We start from the raw sequence: 23562 nt of genomic DNA, 5'->3' as shown, positions 1-23562 counted from the left end.
TCTGCTGGGCCAAAGGGTGGTTGCATTTCTAATTTTGATAGTTTTTCTAGTAGCAGTTTACAGTACCTACTAGCATTGTATTAGGAATTAATTTTTTTTTAATGTTTATTCATTTTTGAGAGAGAGAGAGAGAGAGAGAGACAGACAGACAGACAGAGACAGAGCGTGAGCAAGGCAGGAGCAGAGAGAAAGGGAGACACAGAACTCAAAGCAGGCTCCAGTCTCTGAGCTGTCAGCACAGAGCCTGATGTGCACCTTGTACCCACAAACCATGAGATCATGATGCCAGCCAACGTTGGACACCCAACCAACTGAGCCACCTAGTCATCCTGGAATTAAAAATTTTTAAAAATATTTTTATTTATTTATTTTTTTTATTAAAAAAATTTTTTTAACATTTATTTATTTTTGAGACAGAGAGAGAGCATGAACAGGGGAGGGTCAGAGAAAGAGGGAGACACAGAATCTGAAACAGGCTCCAGGCTCTGAGCTGTCAGCACAGAGCCCGACACGGGGTTTGAACCCACGGACCGCAAGATCATGACCTGAGCCGAAGTCGGATGCTTAACCGACTGAGCCACCCAGGCGCCCCTGTTTTTATTTATTTTTGAGAGAGAGGGAGAGAGAAAGAGCACAAGGGGGGGGGGGGCAGGCAGAGACAGAGGGAGACACAGAATCTGAAGCAGGCTCCAGGCCTCAGCACAGAGCCTGATGTGGGGCTCGAACTCACCAACTGCAAGATCATGACCTGAGCCAAAGACAGACACTTAACCAACTGAGCCATCCAGGCACCCCTGTGTTAAGAATTAAAAACAAAACAAAACAAAAAAAAAACCAAGTGGCAACTAAGTTGGATGCAACTTTTTCAAAAGTCCGATATAATTAATCCATAGTAAGATTTAACCTTTTTAAGTGTAAAATTCCATGAGTTTTGACACGTGTACAGTCATATCACCACCACCGCTGCTATAAAAATACATTCTCATCTTCCTGAAAAGTTTCATTGTCCCTTTTTGTAGTCAATCTCCTCTGACTAGCCCTGTGTCCAGCAATTATTCATCTGGTTTCTATTCCTATATAGTGTTTCTTTTTTCAGAATGCCGTATGCATGGAATCATACAGTATATAATCTTTTTGTATGGCTTTTTTCAGTAAGCATAATATAGCTTTTGAGATTCAGCCATGCTGTGGTACATATCGTATGCCACATATCATGTTTTTTTTCTTTTCATCGCTGAGAAGTATTTTATTGTATGGATGTACTAATATTTGTCCATCCCCCAACTGATGGGTATTTGAGTTGCTTCCTGTTTTTGGCAATTATGAATAAAGCTACTATAAACATTTGTGTATAAGTATTTATGTGGACATATATTTAGGTTTTTCTTGACAAATATCTAAGTGTGGGATTGTTGGGATATATGGTAAGTGAAGGTTTAACTTTATGAGAAATTGACAAACTATTTTCCCAAGCAGCTGTCTCATGTTGCATTTCTATCAACAATGTATGAAAGTTTCAGTGTCTGCATCCTAGTCAGCACTTGGATTTGTTGGGTTTATTTATTAAGCCATCTAATAGGATTGCAATGGTGTCTAGCTACTTTTTTTTTTTTTTTATAGTTTTACTGAGATAAAATTCACATAGAATTTGCATAGAACTCACCCATTTAAACTATGCAGGCAGTGGTTTTTAGTATAATTTCAGATAGGTGCAGCTTTCATCACAGTCAGTTTTATTTTTTATTTGTTTTTATTTTTTAAAATGTTTATTTATTTTGAGAGAGAGAGACAGAGAGAAAGGGAAAGAGAGAGTCCCAAGGCAGGCCCTGTGCTGTCAGTGTAGAGCCAAATGTGGGGCTCAAACTCACGAACCATGAGATCATGACCTGAATGGAAATCGAGTCAGTTGCTTAACTGACTAGCCACCCAGGTGCCCCCATCACAGTCTGTTTAGAACACAGTCATCACTTCAGAAAGAAACTCCCTGCACTTTTTAGCTGTTACCCCCTGTCCTCTCCTTTCCCAACCCTCATCCTAAGCAACCTTGAATCTTTCTGTCTCTCTAGATTTTCCCATTCCAGATATTTCATGTGAATGTAATAATATGTGTGTTTTAATGACTGGTTTCTTTTATTTGGCATGACGTTTTCAAGGTTTATCTATGTTGTAGTATGTATCACTATTTCTTTCATTCTTTTCTGTGGCCAAATAATATTTCATTATGTGGATATAACACATTTTGTTAATCCATTCATTAGTTGATGGACATTTGTTTGGGTTGTTTCTACCTTGAATAGTGCCACTGTAAACATTCATGTGCAAGTTTGTATTTCCTTGATGATTAATGATGAGAATCTTTTCTTATATTTATTTGCCATCCATATATGTTTGGCGAAGGTCTTTGTGAATATTTTGCTCCCACCTTTAACATTTTATTTTGAAGTGATTTTAGATTTATATAAAAGTTTGCAAAATAGTAGAGAGTTCCCAAGTACACCTGTCAGGTTGTTTTGCTGTTAGTACTTTACAGAACCATGATATATTTGTCAAAACTAAGAAATTACTATGAGAACAATACTATTTATTGAACTATAGACTTTATTTGCATTTTACCAGTTTTTCCACAAATGTCTTTTTTCTGTTTAGGATCCAATTGAGGATACCACATTGCACTTAGCATTTTGAAATATTAGATCTTTTTCCTTGAGTTGTGAGAGCTCTTTATATATTCTGGATACAAGTCCTTTGTCAGATGAATGCCACTTGTGACTTTGCAAAGTCATATTCAATAAAATAATTTTTACTTGTAGCAGAATCGTTACTCATTCCGTGTTTTAGCTAAATTCGAATACGTATATTTTTAAGTGCAGATCACATTTATATAACACTAGAGGTCTGTAGTTTCTCCACTTATATAACAAATGAGTATGTTCTAAAAATCGTGAAAAATTATATTTTCTCTAGGTTTCACCATAGTTTTGTAGGTATGTTCTCAACAGAATATTTTCTTCTTGCTGAAATATTCCCTGTGTGATATGATTAATTTTTCTGACAAACATACACATAGGGAAAGACCCTTTGCAAACAAGAAGATGTGGTTGCACAGAAAGCCTCTAAGGGTCAGGGGGCCTTAGGAACCTTTTGCATGAGGCAGATGACTTTTGTTTTTATTTTTTCCTTTCCTTTTTATTTATTTATTTTCCTAAAGCTTTATTTATTTATTTTGAGAGAGACTGAAACAGTGTGAGTTGGGGAGGTGCAGAGAGACGGAGAGAGAGAATCCCAAGCAGGTTTCACACTGTCACCACAGAGCCTGTTGTGGGGCTCGAACTCACGAACTGTGAGATCATGACCTGAGCCCAAACAAATAACTGGATGCTTAGTCGACTGTGCCACCCAGGTGCCCCTTTATTTTTTCCTCTTTGTTTTTAAAAAACACTTTTTTTAATGTTTATTTATTTTTGAGAGAGAGAGAGCGAGCAGGGGAGGGGCAGAGAGAGAGGGAGACACAGAGTCTGAAGCAGGCTCCAGGCTGTGAGCTGTCAACACAGAGCCTGATATGGGGCTCGAACTCAGGAACTGTGAGATCATCATGACCTGAGCCGAAGTTGGATGCTTAACCAACTGAGCCACCCAGGCGCCCCTATTTTTTCCTTTTATAGTGAATCTCACTACAGAAATATTTGTACCTTAGATATCAGTAAACATTCACTACTCCTGTGTATCCTTGTAATAGAAATTAAATAATTCAACAAGTGTTTATCAGGGTTCTACGGTGTGCCACTCAGTTTTAGCCATTGAGGATACAGCTGTGAACAACAACAAAGCCCTTGCTTGCTAGGTGGAGCTTACATTCAGTGAGGGGAGGCACACTAAGAAGGAAATGTATAGCATCACATGTTGATAAGTATTATAGAAAAATATTAAGCTAAGTAAGGTCACATTTGAAGTGGTATTGGAAGAAGGACTGAATGAAGCTATAGAACCAGCTTAGTGGTAAACAGAAAACATCGAAGCCTTCAGGTGGGATCTTGTTTTGTCATGGTGAGGAATGGAAGCTTCAGGGTTGAAGCAGTTAGTGGCAAATGAAAGGTACTGACGTCAGAAGATTAGCAAGGGAGGCCTGATTGTGTAGGGATTTTGGCATTTATTCTGGGCACGTTGGGGAATAGGAACCAGTGGAGGGATTTGCGTAGCAGTATGGTAAGGTCAATTCTGGGTTGAGACTAGTCAGCAGAGGGGAAGAGGGTAGAAACAGGGACACCAGTCAATGAGGCCAGTGTAGTCAGCTAACTGTGATAGCAGGTGGTGGAAGGGAGAAATGGTCACATGTTGGGTACATTATGAAAGTAGAGCAGATAAGATATATTAGAATTGGGTGTGAAAGCAAGAGGACTCAAGGATGACTTTATGGTTTCTGAAAGGATGGGGATGATATTTATTGGGGAAGAGGACTTGGGAAGATTAGGTTTGACTGAAGAGGGATGGGCTAGGCTGGTGGTGATAGTAACCAGGAGTTCAGTTTTAGAACAAGTGGAGCCTGGGAGACTTAGTTATGATCCAAGGAATTGTTTTCAGGCAAGTAGTTTGGAGTCTGCTGGGCTGGAGATTTAAGGCTACAATGGCTTGTTTGTTTGTTTTTGTTTAATTTAGAGCACGCAGGGGAGATGACTATAGGAATCCAAGGCTACAGTGGTTTTTAACTCACACCTGAAATCTCTCTATCGTTGGAAGCCTTAATCTGCTCTTAGTGATGTGAGTGCCTAGCATAGTGCTTGATAGGAGATTTTATAAATATTTGATGAATGGACTTGAAATTCAAGTCTCAATACTGTTTTGTCTAATGATATATTTTATTCTAATAGTTTCTGGTATTTGAAATACATTGTACTTTCTTTCAAATGAACTTTAATAAAATGTAACTTTATTAAGTCATGATAAGTTGCCCTTCTTAAGCAATAGTTTCTGGAAGTATGTGGATGTTAAGAAGTAATATGTAGATGTTAAAAAGGAGAACATGCATCTGAGCGGCAGTTCCCTCATACCTTTGCCCCTCATTATCATCAAAAGTGCCATCTTTGTTGCTAGATCAAAGGTAAGATAGACTGAGTGGCTTAAACAATAGGAATTTATTTTCTCACAGTTCTGGAGGCTAGATGTTCAAGATCCAGTTTCTGACTGCTTTGGTTTCTGGTGATGGTCGCCCTCTTGCTGTGTTCTCACATAGACTTTTCCTCTCTTCAGAGAAAGAGGGCCCTCCTGTCTCCTTCATTCAAAAGGACACCAGTCCCATTGGACTAAGGCCCTACCCTAAAGGTCTCATCTAACTGTAATCACCTAAGGGCCCCATCTTCAGTTGTCACAATGGGGGTTAGAACCTCACCATTTGAATTTGGTGGGAGTGAGGGAGGGAACACAGTTACCATGGTAGCCTGTTTAAATACGGGGTTATTTTGCAATTTTCCTTTTGTTTGGAAAAACATTTTGTTTTAGGTGTTGATACCTGAGGCATCTTTCTAGGAATGAGAGTGACTTTGTGAAAAATAAATGCAAAAATAATGCAAAGATTTAAGTTTACTGGGAAGGGCAGTTTAAATTTCTGGGATGCTTACATTGTAGAATATTAAATTCATGCAACTCATTAGCTATAAGCACAAAGAATAATAGTGATACTTTAAAAATGTTTTTTTATCCTGATGGAATTGATTTTAGTGAATTAAATTATTCAGTTGTAATTAACATTCAACTAATGTACTAGAGTTCTTAAATTCTTTTCGTAAGTAGGGAAGATGTGCCCACATACAGATTTAATTGCATTATTAATTTGCTTAGCATTTTCGTGGTGTAATTGACTTTTGCACAGACTGAATTGCTAATTAGTGGATCCTTAATGAATATGGCTTAATTTTACCACATAATGTGGCCTGCTACATCAACACAAGCTTTCTCTAGGGAGGTATTGCGATAAGAGGTATCCCCATAGACATTTTACATTGATATCTGTTTCATCCCACCCTGACCCTGCTGAAAAGGACCAGTAATCTGAGATAGATGGAGATAAACACACACATCCATATACAAATGGGTCTACATACACAAAATATCTAACTACTATAGAATATTCTGTTCTTTTTGGTAAAAAGTATGAAAGTATAGAGCTCATATTTTCATGTCCATTTTATCCGGCTAAAGCTACAAAGCCTGTGATACCAATAGTTTTGTTAGAGTTTTCAGTGCCGCATTGAATAAAATTTTATCTCTTTTCAGCTTTTGAAATTTAGGCAGTATGGGGAGGGAACAAGAATAAATTCATACCTTAGGATGCAGGCCAAACCTTGTCAGAATTCCATGCTGTTAAAATCTCATTGAGTTTAATAAACAGACTCTAATACACCAATAAAGGTAGGTGGTTCATTGCCTTTGTGGTCAGTTAGTTAACTTCATATTTGGGAAGCAGAAGGATTCATATAAAGGAATAAAATAATGTCTTCGGAGAAAATATTTTCCTATTTTTATTTTTTCTTATTTTTTTAATGATAAAGACAAAGGGATTTTGACTTTATATTTTGAGTTTGGTAGATTGAAAGGATTAGGAAATGCACTGTAATAATCTTATCCCATATCTTTATCATCTTTATTTGCTACTTCACTGGAGCATTAAAAACTGTTGTCTGAGACCACTTGAACCAAAAGTAACAGGACCAGGATATGAATCATGTAGTTCTAATTTAGAGTTAGTCCACACACATTGAATGGATACCCAGCATAACTACTGCTCGAAGGGAGTTTCCAGACAATAATGAGTTGAAATTGGTAGGATAGAAGAGTACTGTAAAATTTCCATGAAATAGAGCCTCAAGCAATTTGGTACATTTTCAGTGAATGGGTGAATGTAACATAAATTATAACAGTGTAAACTTCTAGGAGCTGCATACTTGCACCCTTGAGGTACTTTGTCACTTGCCAACTTTTTTTTTTTTTTTTTTTTAACACATTTATGTGTGTGTGTGGCACTGTGCTAGTAGGTGCATTGAGATATTCAGATGAGTAAGAGTGCAGGCAACTCACAGTTCAGGGAGGCAATACTCATTGGAGAAGAATTCATACAATTGTGGAAGTGATGAGGTGGTATGAAAAAGAACAAAAGGAAATTTAATGCTCAGGTGTCAAATGACAGACACCATAACTGTTTCTGTTGAAAGGATTGTTGGTTCCTCTGTAGCCTCTTCTATACACTTTCCTCAATGTCATTCGAAAGTATAATTCTATAATACTTAGGGCTTTGAGAAGAGCATCTTACACAGTGTAAAACACATATTTGGAGCATAGAACAAGAAAAAATTCTAAGGCATTTTGAGCAACATTTCCTGTCATTATATATCCAAATCCCCAAAATATACAGAGTACTTTTAATTTTTTCTTTAAAGGCTATTATGGTAATTTAAAATCCAATAATATGAATATTGGAGGGATCTTAAGCTCCAAATTATTCTAAAGTTATCTTTTTTCATGTAAGTTTTGTTAAAGAGATTTTCCTTTGTTTAGTGTTAATGGACCATGAACAAAGTGGACAGATTTTTGCCAGTCATAAACAACGTTATATCCTGTTGATTAAATAGAAAATACCTAAGTAAATGTGCTAAAAATGGATTCCTTCAAGTTTTTAGTTTTGTCACACCGTGGGGTGGAGTCTTTAAGCAGGAAGAATGAAGTCCAGTAAACAGGAAATGCGTGCTGAGACAGATTAAAAAAATTTTTTTTAAATTCTTGAAAGAGAGAGCGAGTGAACATAAGTGGTGGAGGAGCAGAGAGAGAGGGAGAGAGGGAGAGAGAATCCCAAGCAGGCTCTGCACTGTCAGTGCGGAGCCTGACACGGGGCTCGAACTCACAAACTGGGAGATCATGACCTAAGTGGAAATCAAGATTCAGAAGCTTAACTAACTGAGCCATCCAGGCACCCTAAGAGACAGAGTTTGAAAGGGAAATAGAAGCCCATGCTCTGAGAATTTTACTGGAATATTCCACCATTATGAGTACCTTTTTAAGAATGTGCAGTGTTATGGAGTGCCACATTGTCTTTTTTCTCATTGCTTTAATACTATGGATGACAAATGATCTCTACTGGGATTGCAGGTTGCAGATTAAAGTTGTGCAATTTAATTCAGTTGTATTTTCACAGGCTAATGCATTGTGTTTAACCTCTGTGTTTTCAATACTTTATACTGAAAGGTACTTTTTCATTTGGGTGGTTGGTATAATTTAGAATGGTTAGTAGAATTTCATATTCTTTAGTATAGCCACATGTTTTTATATTTACATATTTATATGTATTCAAGAAAGTTGGGAAAATGCTAATTATTATATTTAAAAAGCACTCTCCCCTCCTGGAACTCCCAGCAGATAAAGAGGAAACCAACCTGAACTTACTTTTCTCTTCCAAAGCAGTTATTTTTGGAAGGCATATATTAATTCTGGTGATACTACAATTTCTTAAAAATATTTTTGGGATGTTTCTTCTGTAATTGCCAAATATTAGGTTTGGGCGGTGACAGCTGTAAGCGTTAAACATATCAGAGAATTCAGTATTTGCTGTGGGCTGGGAAAATGGAGACCTGAATAAGCAATGTAGTGTTGTGAAAGGCTCTTCTAATTATGGGGGATCAGTATGGGAAAAGGGTCTCAGTGATAATTCCCTAGTAGGCAAAGTAGGAAACAAAATCAAAAGTGGCACGTTATTTAAGCAGACAGAGCCTGAGAGGGAGAGTATTTAACATTCATAATGCCAATTTAATGTCTAATGGAAGATCTTAAAGGCCGTGATGATGAATGTGTTTTGTGCGTCAAATTTTTTTCTAGAAATTTTTTTATTTTTTAAATTTTAGACAGAGCTTGAGCGGGAGAGGGGCAGAGGGAGAGTGAGAGAGAATCTCAAGCAGGCTCCACATTCAGCACAGAGCCTGATGTCGGCCTCTATCCCACGACCCTGGGACCATGACCTGAGATGAAATCAAGAGTTGCATACTCAACCGAGTCACCCAGGTGCCTCTAGAAATAAGTTTTTTAATTAAAAAAATGCAAACAGTCTACAACATCATCTAAAACAACATAAATAAAAGTAAGTCTCTCTTGTATACCACCATCCCAAAGTCTCTAATAAGTTTTTATATACTGAGAAAAATGTTTTGTGATCCTACAGCACACACACCCACACTCGCACGCACACAAGTGTAATCATTCTATACATATAATTCTTGCCTTTTCTTTTACACAGAATTCCTGTGAGATGATCCTGAGGTCAGCCATGTTCTGTACAGAGGTTGTACAGTGTTCTCCTGGCTGCATCATGATTTATCTCAGCAGCCCCCAAGGGTGGACATTTAGGATTTTTTTAGATTCCATGTCCCCCCTGACAAATAATGTTGTGGTGAATATCTTTGTACATGTGTGTATGCGTTTGTGGAACAGATACATAGATTAGATATCTGGTAGTAGAGTTACCAAGTCTAAGTATATTGCCAAATGGCTCATTGAAAAAACTGTATCAGTTTGTATTTCCACCAACAGTGTGTAAAACCTATGCCAACAATGGATTGTCATTAAACTTTTCTAATTTTGCCAATCTGAGAAGTGAAGAATTATATCCCAGTGTTCAGATAAGATTTTTTGATTCTAAGTGAGGTTAAATATATTTTCATATGTTTACTGGGTAATGTTGAAGGCAGTTTTAACCAGTTTACCTATATATCAATAAGAAATGCTTCATTTTAAGTGAAGAGCGCCCAACAAACCATGGAATCCTGAAAGCCTAGCTCCTCTATAACACAGGAGAAATGCTCTCTCATTGTATCACTGTTGGTTGGGGGCATGTGTACATAATGGAAGACAAAGAATTCCCTGTACCTTCTGAGAACGTATGACTGAACATCTTTTCCATGTTGTATACATCTAAGATGATAGGTTTAACAGTTTTATTCTTTTTAGCAAAGAACATTATAAAGAGCAGTTGAAAAAAAATGACTTAATTTGGATATTTATTTTTCTTTTTTGATTTTGAAAGCAAGAAGAGATACCTTAATGCCACTCAGAATGTTAAAAATCATGGTAATAGCTTGTTTTATTCTTTTTTCCTTTTTGTTACAATTAAAAGGTAATGGATTTATAGCTTTGGGAAATGAGGAACATTTTTTTCTAATGTATAATGAATCCAGATTGATTTCTGACAAAACCAATAAGCAATTTATTTGCAATATTTGAAAGTAAATTATAGGATGGAAAAATCCTACTGGCACGTTGGCAAGTGGATGGGACCAGATGATCAGATATTTCATTTCTACATCTACATTTCATGAGTCAGTTTCACACAACAGCTGCTATGGAGGAAGGGTGGATTTGCCAGAATACTTCATGGTTTATTAAAAAGAAAAGAAAAAAAAGGAAAAACCCAAAATCCCACCAACCCAAACCCATGCAAAAATAATACAAAGTGCATTTGGGCATGAAAGGGTAAATTTGGGCATGAGTAAGTTATTGCTAATAAATAAGATTGCTGAAAACATACAGTTCTAAAAAGAGCCCTTATTTTTTGGTTTCCAGTTTTTCAAATAACGGAAAGCAATGGCTAATTAAAAAAGTCATAACTAATAGCAAACATTTACTGAATAGTTTCTGTGTGAAACATTTTACTGTGTTATGTGAAGAACATATCCCATTTTTCAGAAGAGGCTTTGGAAGTGCTGTGACTTGTCAGGGCTGATATAGGTGTTAAATGGTAGAGCTGATGTTGGAATCCAGGGACCCTGTTCTGGAACTTGTGCTGTTAAGCACTGTGTAAGATTGGATTTAAGTCGTTAGGAAGAGAAGAACAAATGTCATTTGTAAGATTGGGCCTATATTATTAAAATAAATACCTGCTGATTTTAAAGTACTAAAAAAATTTCCTTGAGCACTTTTCAAGGATTAAGAATATTTTTTTTTGTATAATAAATACCAATTTCCTTTAATTTTGTTGATGAAAAATGTTGGTGTTTGTGCTACTCTTGATTCAGATCTTAATTCTCCCTTGTTTGGGTCCCAGGAATTATGTGAAAACTTAATGGAAACCCATAAAAGTGAGACACATAAAAATTATACATTTGAAATGTTTTATTTTCTCCATCTTATGGTATACTCATGGGGAATGTATTTTTTGGTACAAAATATTCCACTGGGCCCAGAACTAGTTGATTAGTAAAAGGAGGATTTGTAAAAACCATGTGATATTTTACATTGACTGAGGGCTTGGATCAAATTTTGTAAGTTTTGTACAGCTGCAAGGATATATTACATACAATACTCTGGGTAACATCTTCATCAAATGTTACATAGTTGCTTATTTGATGAAGCAAATATTGATATTTGATGAAGGGTGAGTTGTTTGGAGTAAGTATTCCCCGCTTTTTTTTTTTAAGTTTATTTATTTATTTTGAGAGAGAGACAGAGAGAGCAAGCTAGAGAGTGTGAGCGGGGGAAGGGCAGAGAGAGGGAGAGACAGAATCCCAAGCAGGCTCTGCGCTGTCAGCTCAGAGTCCTGATGTGGCTCAAACTCAGGAGCCATGAGATCCTGACCTGAGCGGAGATCAAGAGTGGATGCTTAACCACCAGAGCCACCCAAGCACCCTGCTGGCTTTTTTGTTTATGTTTTGTTTTTTGGAGTTTATTTGGACGGGCAGGGTGCTTTTGGGGGGCAGAGTTTTCTCTGACTGAACAAATACCTCCCTTTTTCACAGACCATGTTGTTGCCATGGAGACCTTTAGATTCTATAAATGCAGCCTCTAATAACAGACAGGAAGATGACATTGGGTTGAGTGTGGGTGCATGAGAGTGGAGTGTAGTCCAGATGTGTAGAGTCTGTTTGTTCACAGAAGTCATTTTGCAGTAGCCAGAAGCCCATTGGTCTTTTTGCAATCTCCCTTTTGCTTGTTCTTTTTTCCTATGTATGTGTGTGTGTGTGTCTGACGTAGAAATAATGGAACAGTATAGAGGAAAAACCCTTTTTTCCTTCTCTAGTCTCATACTCTTACCTTTCAGGAGAAGACCAACTGTTGTCAGGAATTTGGTGAGTGTCCTTGTGATGTTTTTATTCTTTTACTGCATTTGTGTCATTTTTTACTCATATGTGTTTTGTGTTTCTGAAGTTATCTTACTACTACCATGCTTCATATATCATTATACAACTTGCTTTTTTCTCGCCCATATTTCTTGAGTTCTCTTCGTGTTGATATATGTCTGATTAATTTATTTTAGCTGGTGTATTGTATCACAGTTAACCTTGTCCTTTCGTTTTGGATGTTTAGAGTGTTTTCCCATTGTACTTCTTTGTAACTCCTCAGTTCTGTTTTTCCCTATCCTTTCCATATTGTGGGGTAGAGGATTCCATTTAATTTTGATTTGGCTAAGGCTAGATCATAAGCTATCCTTAATCTGTTCTGCCGTTTTCCCCCAACTAAGCTCTGTTTATTTTATTATTTTAAAAAATTGTTTTAGGTATCCTCCAGTCATTCCTTCTCTTCACATATTCAACCTGGCAAAATTGAGCTGTGATATGTATTACCCAGGTACTTGTAGCCTGGCCAAGTTCCAGGATGTCTTTGATTATCTCCTCAAGTTATGCATTTTTTTTTTCAGTATATGAAATTTATTGTCAAATTGGTTTCCATACAACACCCAGTGCTCATCCCAAAAGGTGCCCTCCTCAATACCCATCCCCCACCCTCCCCTCCCTCCCACCCCCCATCAACCCTCAGTTTGTTCTCAGTTTTTAACAGCCTCTTATGCTTTGGCTCTCTCCCACTCTAACCTCTTTTTTTTTTTCCTTCCCCTCCCCCATGGGTTTCTGTTAAGTTTCTCAGGATCCACATAAGAGTGAAACCATATGGTATCTGTCTTTCTCTGTATGGCTTATTTCACTTAGCATCACACTCTCCAGTTCCATCCACATTGCTACAAAAGGCCATATTTCATTTTTTCTCATTGCCACGTAGTATTCCATTGTGTATATAAACCACAATTTCTTTATCCATTCATCAGTTGATGGACATTTAGGCTCTTTCCATAATTTGGCTATTGTTGAGAGTGCTGCTATAAACATTGGGGTACAAGTGCCCCTATGCATCAGTACTCCTGTATCCCTTGGGTAAATTCCTAGCAGTGCTATTGCTGGGTCATAGGGTAGGTCTATTTTTAATTTTCTGAGGAACGTCCACACTGCTTTCCAGAGCGGCTGCACCAATTTGCATTCCCACCAACAGTGCAAGAGGGTTCCCGTTTCTCCACAAGTTATGCATTTTTCAGAAGAGTAAATAACAGCATTCCTATTGTAAGAAACTGTAACATTTTTGGGTCTAGGATATTTAGAGAAAGCAAAACAAAAGCAAAAATACTTTTGATCAAATTCTGTTGATGATTTTGCTTGCTAAACAACTTGGATTCTTACTTTTAATTCTTATTTTTAATTTCCTTATTACCATGACAGTATTCAGAAGGTACCGTTTAGGACTCAGTGGTTGCTCAATACAGTTATCAAAATATAGGCTATATGTATAGATCACTGCTACCCAGTAGAAATATAATGCACACCACACATATAATTTAAAATTTTCTAGTAGCCACATCAAAAAATGTAAAACTGAACATTGCAATACAGTTTATTTAACCAGTATATTCCAAAATATTGTCATTTCGACATGTAAGCTATGTAAATAGTAAATATTGAGATATTTTACTTTCTTCTTTTCATACCAGGTCTTCAAAATCTAGTGTGTATTTTACACTTACACAGCATCTCCACTAGGACCAGCAAACTTGCAAGCATTTCATAGCCACATGTGGCTAGTGGCTACCATATTGGATAGTGCAGGTACAGAACAGACAATTTTTAGAAGTACCAGTTACTGAGGAAGATATACAGATGGCAAATAAACATATGAAAATATGCTCCACATCAAATGTCATCAGAGTAAAGCAAATTAAAACAAGACACTACTACTCACCTGTTAGAATGGCCCATATCTATAACTGACAATACAAAATGCTGTCAAGGATTTGGAACAGTATGAACTCTCATTGCTGGTGGTAATGCAAAATGGCACAGCCTATTTGGAAGATGATTTGGCACTTTCTTTCTTTCTTTTTTTTCCTTTCTTTCCTTCTTAACATTTATTTATTTTTGAAAGACAGAGACAGAGCACGAGCAGAAGAGTGGCAGAGAGAAAGAGGGAGACACAGAATTTGAAGCAGGCTCCAGTCTGTGAGCTGTCAGCACAGAGCCCATTGCAGGGCTTGAACCCATGAACCGTGAGATAATGACTTGAGCTGAAGTCAGATGGTTAGCTGACTGAGCCACCTAGTCTCCCTGTTTAGGCGGTTTCTTACAGACTAAATATAGCCTATCATATGATCCAGCAATCATGCTCCTTGGTATTTATCTAAAGAAGTTGAAAACTTATGTCCACACAAAAACCTGAGCATGGATGTTTATATATAGGAACTTTCCAAAACCTGCTAAAACTATTTTAAAACAAAGTTTTGGTTTTTTTTTTCCCCTTTAAAGACAGCATTTGCAACATTAATCTAAAAATTGTTTTTTTGGGGGTGTCTGTGTGGCTTATTTGGTTAAGCATCTGACTCTAGATTTCTGCTCAGGTCAGACTCTTACAGTTTGTGATTTTGAGCACTGCATCGGGCTCTATGCTGACAGTGTGGAGCCTGCTTCAGATTCACTCTCTCCCTCTCTCTCTCCCTCCCCCACTTTTTAAAAATAAACATTTAAAAATTGTTCTTTTTTATTTTTCACATTACTGTTCCCGTAACCAGCCTTTTCTTTTAATCTGAAACTAAACATTAATGACTAAACATCATTGGGGAAAATTTCTTGCAGCACCAAAGATACCACCCTTAAAAGAACTCAATAAGAAAGGCAAACATCAATAGTGAACAGAAAAAAAAAAATAGAGAAATACAAAAAGAAGAAATACAGATGGCCTAAAATATATGAAAAAGTGATTTTCACTAGAAATTAAAGATACAGTTTGCATGAAATACTTTTGTTTTGTCATCAAATTGATATAATGAATAACACCCAGTTTTCCTAGGAGTTTAAGGAACAGGTACTGTCATACAGGGATGGTAAGCATAATATTTTATAACATTTTTGGAAGGTCTTTGGTAATATGCGCTAAAAGCCGGTACATGGCCTTTGACTCAGCAGTTTTTTTGGTCTAGAATTTATCATAAGAAAGCAATTAAGGATATTTGAACTTAATTTGAACTTAATTTGGCTTAATGTATAGGCCGTCTTCTGCCTTTTGACTTACGCAATTTTCACAGCACCCCAAGAAGCTCAAAGAGGTCAGATGACTTGCCCAGGGTCACACATTATCAGGTGGCAGGTGTATATTGCAGCATGCTTGAAATCCGCAGGGGTGGGGGGGAGGGGAAAAAGCAAGGACTTGAGCATCTCAAATGAATGGCTTGATGGAATGAATAGAGTTTAGAGTGAAAGCCTATCTTGTCTTTTACTTCCTGAGGATATTTATAATAGAGGCCAGTGATGAAAGCTGACTACAAAACAGACTGCGTACTGTAATTGAGTTTTTAAAAATATACTCATATGCTCACATACATATGTGATTAGAAATCACTTCAACAGAGTCAGGTTCAAATTTTTGCTTTGTTCCTTACTAGGTGTGTGACTTTAGTCAAGATACCTAACCTCTTATTGCCTTAATTTTCTTCACAGAGATTCTATTACCAATTTACAGGTAGTTGGAAGGATTAAATTAAACAAACAGTTTTCTATAGTGTTTGGTACATATGTTTAATAAATGGCCTTCAAAAGTCTTTAAAAACCTTGTTTCTGAGAGAGGGGGTTATATAATTTAAATTTCTTATTTTCTGTATTTCCACTTTTTTCTACAATAGGTATGTTTTGTGAATTAAAAAAAAGTTAGAAAATGCTTAACTTACGTTTAGCTTAAAGAGAAAAAAGATTGATTAGATGTTAGATGAGACATATACCAGAAATTGTTATATTGCTTTCTCAGTTGGAAAATTTAGAGAACCACTCACTTGATGTTAAAAATAGCCCTTCAAGTATATTTACATTTAATAGTATTTATGAAGATAGTAGAATTCATTGAATCGTAGGGCTTAATTTTTACTGTTAAATTAGATGGTTAGGTGAAGTTCAATAAAGAAAGAATAGATATTGAAATTTGCAAATGCTAGTTCCTTATATTTATTTTCAGAAAGTTTTTACTTTTAATCATTTCTTATATTTTGAATCAGGAAGTGTTGGCAACCCTTAATAAAGAGAAGTAGAAACTATCAAGTGATTTGCTTATTTTGGAGGTTCTATATGATGCAGTTTCTGATTATTTTTCCTGATTTTATTTCCATTTTGCCTCTGTCTACTTTGAAATATCTGTAATACATATCGCGGTCCTTGTTTAATAACTACCTATTAAATACCTACTCTTTCCATTTAAAGTGAAATTTCATTGTGATTTTCATGGTTTTCTTTGTTGTAAACCATTCTTAGCTTTGTACTTAGGCATTAGGTACAGGAGTGAATCAGGATTTCATATTACATCACCTCAGTAGTAGAATGAACATTTTTCTATTTTATTGGTTGCATTCTGGTGGGACTGTCAAGAATAAGTCCAGAAGAAACCAAAGTAAACCTAATTCTTGTGAACACATTGTTTTATTTCATGCAAGTTCTCTCTATAACCTATTTGTCAAATGTTGACATTTTATAAAATGTCTGTTGCTATGTTTTTTGAAAAGAGGGTGTTATGGTCAGATTATTTTTTGGCTCCAAATTAATTTTGTATTAAACATATTTGCTGCAGCATTTTTGGAGCTCTTGAATTTCAGCTCAGCATCATGCCTCTGTAAGGCAGGAGAGAGTAGAGTATGCACTTTCCAAATTTGTTTGACTAGGCAATGCTTTTGCAGAATCATCATGAAACACACTCTGGGAAATACTGTTTTAAATAAAAATATAGAGAGCAAGAAGAAGAAAAAAAAGCTAAAATATCTACTCATTGAATAAGTTAAACTGGCTCTTAAAACTGTATTTTGGACACTTTAAAAGATAGCATATTTAGTTAAAATATTAGTTTTAGTTTTCTTCCTCCTTCTGTCCATTCCATCCATCTATCCCTTCTTTTTATTTATTTAAGAATATTTAAATTAAAAAAAATGTTTATTTTTGAGAGAGAGAGAGAGAATGAGAAGAAGAAGAAGAAGAAGAAGAAGAAGAAGAAGAAGAAGAAGAAGAAAAAAGAAGAAGAAGAAAAAAGAAGAAGAAGAAGAAGAAGAAGAAGAAGAAGCAGCGGGTGAGGAGCAGAGAGGGAGGGAGACACAGAATTTAAAGCAGCCTCCAGACTCTGAGCTGTCAGCACAGAGCCCAAGGCGGGGCTTGAACTCATGAGCGATGAGATCGTGACCTGAGCCAAAGTTGGATGCTTAACCGCTGAGCCACCCAGGTGCCCTTTAAAAGAATATTTTACACAAGTGATGAAAAATAACTAGAGAATGACTCGGAATGTTTATTTTCCTAAATAGATTATTTCTGTGTACATTGGTAATAACAGTGCTCAAAAATTGCTTTTAGACTGTCCTATTTTGTGTAAACATTTCATAAAATAGAATTATTTATGATTGGATAGTTTCTCCCTTGTAAGCTTTAGAGCAATAATAATCGGAGTTCATAGGAGACATTGTTATCACAAACAGATATGACTTAGAACATTAATTTTATCCTAAAAACAGTTGAGCACAGGGAGAATTTTGGTCTAGAAACTTGCCTCTCTAATCTTAGAGTTTTTACTTAAAATATTTTGGGTTTTGCCCTGGAATTTGCAAATTCTAAGAGAAGATTCATCAAGTAGTATTATCTTGTTATTAGTTATATTGTTACTGTTATTAGTATTGATTTATCTCATTAATTGTGGTATTTATATTCTATGAAGTTACTGAGAAGCCTGAATTAGCAAATAGTGAGCCATTGCTTCCAGGGGAAATACAAGGTTAGTTCCTGCAAGCCTCTGGTCACAACCTTTTCGTCAATTGATCAGTATATAATCCTGTTTTATGTTAGAACTAGAGAAGAAAATGAGATTCGGTGTATTGGAAAAATGTGAGAAAATTTACTAGGTAGGTAGAATTTGGAAAGGACAATAATAGAGGTTAATTCTCTTCCAGCACAATTCTTGTTCAGTACTCCTAAGAAGTAAAGGAGTCACATAATATTGCCTCACCATCATTGTCGTGTGTGTGTGTATGTGTGTGTGTGTGTGTGCGTGCGTGCGTGTGTGTGTGTGTGTGTGTGTGTTTCCATCTTTTGAAATTCTTTCACTCATAAAGTTGTCTTTGTACTTTGGAGAATACGTATGTCTAGTGTCATTGAACTCAGATTATAATCACGTTCTTTTGTAATCTCTTGTTTCACGTCACCTTTGTTTCTTGTTTTAGCTTTGTTTTAAATTCAGATTGCCCTAGAAACAGGTGACTGCTTTTAGTGTTTAGAAAAGATGAAGTGGTTAGTGATTGATATTTGGCTATGTTGATCTATTTGAAGATTTGGGTTTTTTTGGTTTTGTTTTTGATATATTTGAACTTTTGTACAGTAAACTTTCTGGAGTTTGGTAAGAGGGTGAGTTAGTGATTGTCTAGGGGATTTTAGAGTTTAGAGATCCTTGATTGAACCATTTTATTTTTTAATTTTAATTTAACTTTTATATTTTAATTTTTACTTTCTAAATAAATAAATATTTATTTTTTATTTTAGAGAGAGAGAGAATGCAAGAGAGGGTGAGAAAGAGAATCTTTAGTAAGCTCCATGCTCAGCTCAGAGCCTGACCTGGGTCTAGATCCCACAACCCTGGGATCATGACTTGAGCTGAAATTAAGAGTTAGATGCTTAACCAGCTAAGCCACCCAGGCACCCCAATTTAACAATTTTTAGAACACACATTTGGGATCAAAGACCTAGAGGAAATGAGTAACTTGCTCAGAATCTCAGCTAGTTTTTGATTCCAGATTGTAGTCAGATTTCTTTTCCATGTTACTATACTGTTATGGAAGATTCTACATTAGATTAAGTGGGTGAAACATGTTCTGTTTTGATAGTAATTGGTATGAGGATAGACCATGTGCCATGGGTACAATTCTGTTTGCCTAGGAAGTCAGTCATTTGTATAATCTATTTATAAATATACATTACATGCCATTTTTTAATAGATTACATATTTATTTAAAGCATAATTTTTAGGGGTGAAACACTTAATATTATAATATATTAATAATATAAATATATATTATATTTGATATTTGAAATCCAGAAAATCCTGTAACTTCTGTAACATAAGCCATTGAAATTAACATGGGGAAACATTTAGCTGTTGTGGCTACAGTGATTCTCAAATTGGAAATAGAGGACAGACAGACAACCTTAAACTAAAAGGGGAGACAGATTTTTAAGATTTACAAAAGTTTACATAGGTGGGAAAAAGTTGAAAAACCTAGCATTTAAAGTCAGCATGAAATTCCAACTTAGCCGTTTTGATTTTCCATTTTGATTGACAATTTCTTTTGAACATTTCTTTTTATTTCCTCTTCCTTGTTTTGACATGATTCAAGAGGATTAGAAAATGGAATGTTTAGGCATTTCTTCTTCCTTTTGACTTTGAACAAAGGTGGGAATGTTCAGTAATACAATTCTGTCTTGAGAAGAAACGTATTTAAGGGAAAGGAGATAATGGGCTTCTTTGTGGGAAAAGTTTCCAGGTAGTGGAACAGATGTGATGTTATCTGTTTCTCTAGTAGAGCCTTTACTGGGCATTATTGTTCCCCACCTGAGTTGACTCTTTAGGACAGGAGAAACTCCTGGAATTAGTTTGAATGATATTGCAGAAGATGTGACAGTTTTCATATATGCCTTTGATTGCTTTTTAAGGAATAAAACAGTACTCTTTTGGCAAACCTGTGGCATTTAATTAGTAAATGCATCCTAATGCTTCAAGGTGAACTCATTTTTAACAGTAAGGGCATTTTGATCTTGAAAAAAATGTATTTTACTTGTATATGTTATAAAGTATAGACAAGCTAAATGATTACTTTGAAAATGGTCACTTTCTAATTTCCTTGCTCTGAAGCCTTTGAAAAAAATATCCTCAATTAAAATATAAAGAATCAGAGTTTCAGGCGGTCAAAAATTTATATCACCAAGTTGATTTTTTGTTGTTGTTGAGTGTAATTTCTCCTTTCCAGGTCTACCAAACTCTTCTAACTTAAAATGTAGCCATTGTCCAAATTTAACTATTAGATTCAGTAACATCCAACTTATGAAAACTACCTGATGTGAATTGCTGTCTTCTAAACCACCAAGAAATGCAAAAGTAGGCAGGATAATTGTGCTTGCTGTCAGGTTTTCACTGCTCTCTTTGGATAAAGTTAGTGGAGTTCTAAGTCCAGCTAAAATGGTGATTGTATTTATTGTTAATATAAATTATAATTATTAATAAAGGGTAGGCAGAAAGCGTTCTGAGTTTGAAATTTCGGCTTATGGAGAATTAAAAAAAAAAAAAATGTACATTGGCAAGAGACACCAGGATATCCTTGACCAACCAGATGGAGTAGATACATGGTTTAAAGAGACAATTTCATTTACTGTGCTGGGGAAGGAGTATTAAACCTAATTGGAAGCATGAGATCTGTTTTTATCACCCAGGATCCTGAATTAGCAGAGATTAGGAGGAAAGCACCAAAATTTATTTTGGTGGTGGTTTTATTCTGCAGAGATTGAATTTATCATAGTGGTTAAGAATGCTAGGTTATTTCTTTCCTTTACAAACTGTGTGAACTTGGGCAAGTTACATACCTGTCTGAACTTTCTCATCTGTAAAATAGGGGATAATGAATAATCTACCTCATGTGACTCTTCTGAGGATTGAAAATGATCCTTTTTCAAACAGGTCGTTTTAATGAATTTGACACTGCTAACTCAAATAATTGAATTTGGATGATGGCTGCATTTTAGGTTAGAATTCTGAGAAGAGTTAGGTAGAACTGGGAAAGAGAAATTATAAACAAATAATTCAACTTGAGATAAATTTTTGATAAAAAGTAGTTAGAATAGCCTAGAGTAGTCTCCAGGACAAGGCAGATGCTCAAATATGTTTGGGATTTTTATTGATGGTACACCTATTCCTTATGTAGTTGTGGTGGTAAAACTATGAAATTATTATTACCTCTTTTTGTAAATGGGACTCAGGGAAGTTTGGTCATTTGCTTCTTTGTAGGAAAGCTGAAATTGAAATCCTGATCCCCAAGTCAGGCTACCCCTATCATGTCCCAATATGCTGTGTTTCTGTTTTCTTTAAAGTACTAACAAATACTTATATACATTTATTCCAAAAATTTAAGTCAGAGCTTCCTGTAATCATTAAGGTTTCTTATGTTAGCAGTTTCAGTTTAATTGGTCTATGGCATCTTTGGTTAGGTAGGTTACTGTATGATAGCTGTAAAGCTGACTTACAGTAAACAAATACCATGATTTTTATACCCCATGTGAAAAATCATAATTCTGGTATCATAATGTCATCTAACACCATAAGATTAGCAAGTACAATGGTAATTAGGTGCTTTTGACAAGGAACCCAGTTGCACTCCATATGAAGCCAATGATTGCTTCAGGTGTTCCCTTCTATATTTCCCAACTCCTCTGACTATAAGAATTACTTTGGGTTGGGAAGGCACGCATTCTGCTTATGAAAAATATAGATTCATAGGTCTCCAGAGTTAAAGAATTAGTACAGCTAGAGAGAGAGGCTCAGGAATATGTATTATTTAAGAAGCTCACCCCGTGACTCTGATGCTCAGTTAATTTAGGAACTGTTTACCTAGTTGGCCTATAGCTTGGTTCATTGGCTGTTCACTTTATTTGGCTAGTCAAGATTCTCGCATTGTCCATGCAAGGTGAGGAAAAGATAATGCTCAATTGTACCTTCTTCACAAGGAACTTCATGATCTATAAATATCAGTAAACATATGCAGACTCCATTAACCATGAGGTTAGGACTGCAGCTTTGCCCTTTATTGTAGGGATCTCAGATGTAGTTGAGTCAGCCTGAATGAAACTGCTATGTAATAGCAATATAAATGCTGGCCTACAGGGTATACCAATACAGTGTCAGTCTTAAAAAAAAAAAAGCCAGCAGGGTTATTACTAAACACCTGGGAGAGGTAGGGCCATTATGTTCCATCTATTATTGGTGATATTCCTAAGTTATGTGTTTATTGTATTCATCTACTATGGCTGATATATACTAAACTTTATTGCTGAATTATTTTGTGTTTATTGTATTTTTTACTATCCAGTTTGGGAATCATAAGCCTATGACCTTTTAAAATGGTTTCTAGGGTTTCAAAGCCATGCCTTTGACTTAACTTGACTATACCTGCTGGCCAACATGAATGAACGGCTTTTTAGACGAACAGGTTTTACAACAATATAAGGTTTGTTGACCTTGGTATTTATAATCTATTTGTGAAAAGGAATTCTTCACCAAATCCACTCTTTAGGATGGAGGGTAAACTTTAGAGATAACAACTTTATTTTTTATTTTCTTTAACGTTTTATTTTTTGAGAGAGAAAGAGTGCAAGCAGGGGAGGGGCAGAGAGAGGGAGACACAGAATTCAAAGCAGGCTCCAGGCTCTGAGCTGTCAGCACAAAGCCCGATGTGGGGCTGGAACCCACGAACCTGAGATCCTGACCTGAGCTGAAGTCAGATGCTCAACCATCTGAGCCACCCAGGCGCCCCCAAGAGATAACAACTTTAATCTTTGTATTAAGGCCATGACTTCCCTTGTCCTTTAAAATACCAACTTTCCCTTTAGGAGTTTAAAAAAGACCCCCAACATATATTTGCTACTAGAGTTTCTTTCTCTACGAAAGGAATCACCTTTCTCCTGTGACAATGCCTTAAGCAGTTGAAGCCATTCCACCACCTTTTCCCTTTCCTCTTGAGTTAATGGCAGTGGCAAGGTGGTTGGGGTAGGGAACCTGGGTTTTGGAGGAGTTGGAGTATGGAATGAGGCAGGTGGCAGTGATAGCAAAGCATAATGAAGTGTCTGTAGTGGTACTAGCAGAGGGGACCTGTGGTTGTATCACTTAAAAATTTTGCCAATTGGTTATTCTCCCAATTTGTTTATTCAGAATTTCAGAGTTTATTGAAAGTTGGTAGTATTTTATTCTTAAAGCAGAAAAAAAAATAAACTAGCAGGTTTTTATAATTTTTATTCAGAGTGTCTGTATTGCATTTTTGCCAAAAGTGAGAAGAAGGAAAGTTCCTGCTTATTCCCTGCACCTCCCCCTCTTCACTCCCCATCCAATAATAAATTATAGGAACTTCAGCTCAGTGTTCTTTTATTTTTCATTGTCCTACTTATTTGGAAAATAGCATTACTTAGGTATAAATACAGATACAGATGTAGATTATATTTGAACAAAAAGCAA

General features: G+C 36.1%; 1 protein-coding gene across 9 annotated transcripts in view; it reads left to right on the top strand.

Moving 5' to 3' along the window:
• RAPGEF2 (Rap guanine nucleotide exchange factor 2) overlaps positions 1 to 23562 on the top strand; it is a 249805-nt gene that overhangs the window by 25500 nt on the left and 200743 nt on the right. For 6 of the 9 annotated variants that reach the window (XM_058721010.1, XM_058721003.1, XM_058721004.1 and 3 more), the window contains exon 1: positions 11991 to 12095. The exons of the other annotated variants lie outside the window; for them this stretch is intronic. In XM_058721010.1, the coding sequence (XP_058576993.1) occupies positions 12006 to 12095 (90 nt within the window). In that variant the 5' untranslated portion in view covers positions 11991 to 12005. Of the gene's footprint in view, positions 1 to 11990; positions 12096 to 23562 lie in introns of those variants that run through there. 9 annotated transcript variants of the gene reach the window in all.

Source organism: Neofelis nebulosa, chromosome 3 (assembly GCF_028018385.1).
Source record: "Neofelis nebulosa isolate mNeoNeb1 chromosome 3, mNeoNeb1.pri, whole genome shotgun sequence".
Taxonomy (NCBI): domain Eukaryota; kingdom Metazoa; phylum Chordata; class Mammalia; order Carnivora; family Felidae; genus Neofelis; species Neofelis nebulosa.
This window is presented reverse-complemented; position numbering and strand designations above follow the sequence as displayed.